Genomic DNA, 6,544 nt, shown 5'->3' on the forward strand with positions numbered 1-6,544 from the left:
CTTCAAGGCCGCTTTGAACAGGAGGACTCTTTTTTGGGTCGTCTTACTAAGCTCCGACAGACTGGTACAGTGGATGAATATATTACAGCTTTTGAAGCCTTAGCCTTCCACACTTGGGGTCTCTCAGATGCGTTCTACACAGAATGTTTTATCAGCGGTCTTAAAGAAGCCATCAAAGCTCAAGTCCTACTGCACCACCCTCCCACATGGACGGAGGCTTGCAAGGTAGCTCGTAACGTGGAGCGTGCATTAGCAGCCCAATACAGTTGCCCAAATTTCTCTGCTAAAGGTCGCCCCCCACAGGCTCACAACACGACTCAAACACTTCAGGTCCAAAAGGTGTCACCTGCGGAAATGGCCGAAAGAAGAAAGCAAGGACTATGTTACTACTGTGATGAAAAATACTCCCTAGGTCATAAATGCAAGGAGCCCAAATTTTTTCAAATAGATGCCACTGACTACAGCTCAACAGAGGAAGATCCACCACTTGAGGACCATGAGGCGCTAGAAGAAGACAACCAACAAGACAATGTCCCTGACGAACCAGTTATTTCGCTGCATGCGTTGGCAGGGATTTCTTCCCCTCAAACTCTCAAAATCAGAGGTTTTATTAAACATCACCCAGTAGTAGTCTTGATTGATAGTGGAAGTACACATAATTTCATCCATAAAAAAGTCGCAGAAGCAGTGCATTGTTTTGTACGCGCAGTTTCTAACTTCCAAGTTCAAATTGCGGATGGAGGCACAATGAAATGTGAAGGCCGCTGTGAAAATGTCAAACTTCAAATGGGGGATTATCAGTTGAAAACCCACATGCTTGCCATACACATGGGGGGTTGCGACATTGTCCTCGGCGCTGAATGGCTCTGCACTCTTGGGCCAATCACAATGGATTTCCAGGAGTTATATATGAGTTTTAAGCAGAACAACTACACACATACCCTCCGTGGACTCCAGGCGGGAGCCCCCTCTATCATCAGCTCGCATAGGATGGAAAAATTGTTAAAAAAGGGAAATCATGGAGTTGTAGCTCAATTTAATGCCATCCAGGCAGTCGAAACAAAGCCTCTGCCAATTCATCCTGAGATGCAACAGATTTTAAATAACCATCTGCCGGTCTTTGACAAGCCTCATGAGCTTCCACCCTCGCGAGGGGAACATGATCATAGCATCACCTTGGTTCTAGGGGCCCAACCCCCAAATGTGCGCCCATACAGATATCCGTTCACCCAAAAGAATGAAATAGAAAAAATCATCAAGGAACTTTTGGAAGCAGGTGTCATTCGTCCCAGCATTAGTCCTTATTCATCCCCAGTAGTCATGGTGCTCAAGAAAGATGGGGAGTGGCAGATGTGTCCCGACTTCAGGGCCCTCAATAAGTTGACAGTCAAAGATAAATTTCCCATCCCGGTGGTTGATGATTTGCTGGATGAACTCAATGGGGCCCAATTCTTCACTAAGCTGGATCTTCGCTCAGGCTACCACCAAATTCGCATGAAGGAAGTCGACATCCCCAAGACTGCTTTCAGAACTCATGAAGGCCATTATGAATTCCTGGTCATGCCATTTGGTCTTTGTAATGCCCCCTCTACTTTTCAGAGCCTTATGAACCACATTCCCAAGCCATATCTCAGGAAATTTGTCCTTGTCTTCTTCGATGACATCCTCATCTATAGTTGCACTTGGGCGCACATCTTCAGCATGTAGATCTACTCTTGCAACTGCTCCGCAAGCATAAATTATTTGTCAAGATGTCCAAGTGTTCATTTGGCATGGCAGAAGTAGAGTATTTGGGCCACATTGTGGGGCGTGAAGGTGTCAAGGTGGACCCCAAAAAGATCCAGGCAATGCAGGAATGGCCTCAACCTAAGACCTTGAAGAGCTTGAGAGGATTTTTGCGTCTCACAGGCTATTATCATAAATTTGTCCGCAACTATGGTCGCATAGCGAAGCCCCTCACCCAACTCCTAAAGAAAAATTCATTCTTCAGGAATGAGGAAGCACAACAGGCCTTTACAGCTCTAAAAAATGCCATGTGTTCCACTCCAGTCTTAGCACTCCCTGACTTCACCAAATCTTTTGTCATTGAATGTGATGCTTCGGGTACAGGTATTGGGGCGATCTTAATGCAGGAAGGGCGACCGTTGGCCTTCACAAGCCAACAACTCAGTGGGAGGAATCTGGGCCAATCTACCTACGAGAAGGATGATGGCCATCTTACATGCAGTCGAGACCTGGCGACCTTACTTATTGGGGCGACGTTTCCAAATCTGCACAGATCATCACAGTCTTAAATAGTTTTTGGAGCAATGCCTATCCTCCCCACAACAAAATAAATGGCTAGCCAAAATGCTGGGATATGATTATGAGATCATTTACAAGAAAGGGAAAGACAATAGTGTAGCAGATGCATTATCTCGCCAATTTGAGGAGGAAAGTACTCTGCTAGCAATTTCCCTCCCCATTCCAGAATGGATTGAAGAGGCTCGCAGGGAATGGTTTTCACACCCCGGGCTCTCCCAACTCATTTATCAATTACAGGTAGATCCAAATTCCACCAAGGGCTACTCGTGGCAGGATGATATTCTTCGCTACAAGGACAGAGTTGTAATATCACCAACATCCACCCTCAAAAGTCGCATTTTGGCAGAATTGCACTCATCTCCCATTGCAGGACATTCGGGCTTTCAGAAGACGTATGCTCACACTAGAAGATCATTTTTTTGGACAGGCATGAAAAAGGACATCCTTACTTTCATAGTAGAATGTGATGTCTGTCAACGCCAAAAAGGGGAAACCGTCAACACACCAGGCACATTACAACCATTGCCCATTCCGGCATCAATTTGGACGGAGGTTTCTATGGATTTCATTATAGGTCTTCCAAAGTTAGGGAACAAGTCAGTCATCATGGTGGTTGTGGACTGACTGTCGAAGTATGCTCATTTCCGCGCTCTACCCCACCCGTTTACACCAACTTTGGTTGCTCAATCTTTCATGGATCAGATCTTCAAATTGTATGGCATGCCCACTTCTATTGTGTCCGACCGCGACCCAATCTTCACTAGTAATTTTTGGCAAGAACTCTTTAGAATACAAGGCACTCAACTCAAACTCAGTACTTCCTATCATCCGCAAACAGATGGTAAAACCGAAGCCGTCAACAAATGTCTAGAAACTTACCTTAGGTGTTTCACTTCAGAAAAGCAACACCTTTGGGTACAGTGGTTACCTCTGGCTGAATGGTGGCATAACACCAACTATCATGCCACCACCAAAATGACTCCCTATGAAGTAGTATATGGTCAACTCCCACCTTCACCTACTTCGTATCTCAAGGGATGCTCAAAAGTACAAGCAGTGGATCAACTCCTACAACACCGCGCAACCATGCTCGCCCATCTTCGAGAGAATCTTCATCAAGCTCAGAACTACATGAAGCAATAGGTAGACCAACATCGCTCAGAGCGCCAATTTCAAGAAGGGATCAGGTCTTTTTACGGCTACAACCATATAAGCAAACATCACTCAAGGACAAGGGGTGTCAGAAAATCTCTCCCAAATTCTACGGACCCTATCAAGTACTTCAGCGCATTGGAGAAGTGGCCTACAAGTTGGCCTTGCCACCTACTACAAAAATCCATCCAGTTTTCCATGTCTCATGCCTCAAGAAAGTGATTGGGAACAATTGTAGAATTCAGACCAGTCTACCTGAATTGGACGAAGAAGGGTCCATCTGGCTTCAACCCGAACAGGTCCTAGACACACGAGACAAGCAACTGCGCGGCCGCATGATTAAGGAAGTCCTCGTCAAATGGAAAGACACCTCTCCGGAAGATGCAACTTGGGAACCAGCCACTATTCTTCAGCAGTTTCCATAGCTTCAGCCTTGAGGACAAGGCTCGTCTTAAGGGGGAGGGCATGTTAGGGTCCCACCCTAACCCCCTTATTTATGTAATGGGATCACGTCATAGTCAAGAGTCAATAAAGCCCATATTAATAATTGTAAGTGGTTAATCGCAATTAATGACGGAACCACAGTAAGTTGCAAATGGGCCGTAGTATTAGATAGATGGTATTAATAAAACCCACGGTATTGGCCCGTGGTATTGCATGTATGAGTCATATATAAAGGATAGAGACTCCCTACGAGGAGCATCGTGTCTTATTTTGTAGTCGAGCTCTGCTCTATTGGAGGTTGCCCCCTCAAAGAGGCAAGTGAACATTACTCTCCGAATAATAAAATCATTGCTATTATGTGTTCTGGGTATCTTTTCTTCGCATATTCTGTATTTGGGTATCATTTTGCAGGTTAAGAGCATAACACCACGGATGTTGTTCAGAGGTTGAACATGTTCGAAGATGAGTGCATTTTGGTGGATGAAGAGAAACTAGGTTGCATACTTTACAATGCTCCTTGTGATGGAAAGTGGGGAGAACATAAATCAGATTACCTTGTTTTCATTATTTGGGATGTTGCTCTGCATCCCAATCCAGAAGAGGTTGTTAAGTACATAAGCAAAGAGCAATTGAAAGAGCTCATAAGGAAAGCAAGTCTATTTTGGGTCGGGTAATATTTTTGAGTTAGAATAATTATTTGATAAACATAATGGTTTTATTGATGACCATGAATATCAGGAGGTGCAGTCTATTCCAAATGTTCATGCAATCACTAGAGAATAATTTGCTTCTCCCAGACCTAGTTGTTAGAAATTTGATGGGATCCACTTCTAAGATGGTTGCTACTATTGAGGATATGACCATGGATGTTGTTCAGAGGTTGCACATGTTCGAAGATGAGTGCATTTTGGTGGATGAAGAGAAACTAGGTTGCATACTTTACAAGGCTCCTTGTGATGGAAAGTGGGGAGAGAATAAATCAAATTACCTTGTTTTCATTATTTGGGATGTTGCCTTGCATCCCAATCCAGAAGAGATTGTTAAGTATGTAAGAAAAGAGTAGTTGAAGGAGCTCATAAGGAAAGCAAGAAAGGTGATATTTTTTATGTTGTTTTTCGAGAGAGTCCGTTTGGAAGTATTTTTGGGCTGGGTAATATTTTTTTGGGTAGTATTTTTGAGTCAAAAGAATTATTTGATAAAAATAATGGTTTTATTGATGACCATGAATATCAGGAGGTGCAGTCTATTCCACATGTTCATGCAATCACCGAGAGCATAAATTGCTTCTCCCTGAACCCAATTGTTAGAAATTTGATTAGATCAACTTCTAAGACGGTTGCTACAATGGAGGATATGACCATGGATGTTGTTCAGAGGCTACACATGTTCGAAGATGAGTGCATTTTGGTGGATGAAGAGAAACTTGGTTGCATACTTTACAAGGCTCCTTGTGATGGAGAGTGGGGAGAGCATAAATCAGATTACATTGTTTTCATTGTTTGGGATGTTGCCTTGCATCCCAATCTAGAAGAGGTTGTTAAGTAAGTAAGAAAAGAGCAGTTGGAGGAGCTCATAAGGAAAGAAAGAAAGGTGAATATGAAACTACATCAGCAAATGAACAAGAATGGACCCTTTAGCAAGAAGGAAAAATGAAAGGTGTGTTATCAAGTCGTGTGTTGTAGAAAATCCAGATTATGTTGTAAGCCTAGATGAGACTTAGACCAAAAAGCATGTCAATTAAGAATATGTTTGTCATATGTATTGTGTTGTAGTATATTTTTTGTGTTTATTTTATGGTTGGAATTAAGGTGGGGTGTTGGAAAACATTAATTCCAACCACATGCATTAAATGCGTTGAGTCTAGTTTCTTCTGGAGAATAAGCAGTTTTGAGTGTTCAGGTAGCTTCCTGAAGAAGCCACTATCACTGACTCGAGAAGATTCTTCACAGCGTATAAATACCCCTATTTGGAAATCAAATTTTCAAGTGCGTTTTGTATTCAGTTCTATTTTCTCTGATAGGAAGAGCCCCTCTAGGAGGAAGTTCTGTATTCTTCATATGGAAAGTTAAGAATATGGAAAGTTAAGAATAGTATCGCTAGCAGCTACAACTCCTCCATGGGAGCAACCTGGAATTGAATGAAGAGCTTCATATCAAAGTGATCTTTGTCAGAGCCTGAAAAGAATACGAAACAAATTCACGTCATGGTTAAAACCAAGAAATAGAATATGGAAACCAATTCATGGTAAGGCTAAAGTAGAGAAAGTGAAGAGGAAGAAATTATAAATTTACCTATTATAATAGTTGTTCAACGACATGTAACATGACCATAACACAATGGTCGTAATTTATAAGAAGGACTCGCATACTTATGGAAATTGATTCATGCTAGAGTTAAAGCAGAGAAATAAAATTGGAAGAAATCATAAATTTACCTATTATAATGGTTGTTTGGTGACCTGTAGTGCCGACATAACACAACTATTGTAAATAACAAAAAGGATTCACATATAAATAAAACAATATTTTCTTGTTTATAATATGGGTCATATACTTGTACCTATAACAATCCTATTTCTTGGGTGCCTATGAATAAATACATAACATACTAACTGAAGTAGCAGTTCCCTGTAGTTTTGCAGGAT

General features: G+C 42.1%; 1 protein-coding gene across 1 annotated transcript; it reads left to right on the plus strand.

Moving 5' to 3' along the window:
• The first annotated feature begins 4,735 nt into the window (after positions 1 to 4,735).
• On the plus strand, positions 4,736 to 5,445 carry LOC149234273 (isopentenyl-diphosphate Delta-isomerase II, chloroplastic-like). Its single transcript, XM_089368208.1, has 2 exons — positions 4,736 to 4,944; positions 5,070 to 5,445. Exons 1-2 carry the CDS (start codon positions 4,736 to 4,738, stop codon positions 5,443 to 5,445), a joined length of 585 nt encoding a protein of 194 aa, XP_089224334.1.
• The last annotated feature ends 1,099 nt before the right edge of the window (positions 5,446 to 6,544 follow it).

The sequence above is a fragment of the Pinus tabuliformis genome, chromosome 8 (genome assembly GCF_031772625.1).
Source record: "Pinus tabuliformis cultivar Carrire ecotype Pingquan chromosome 8, CPIR1, whole genome shotgun sequence".
Lineage (NCBI taxonomy): Eukaryota > Viridiplantae > Streptophyta > Pinopsida > Pinales > Pinaceae > Pinus > Pinus tabuliformis.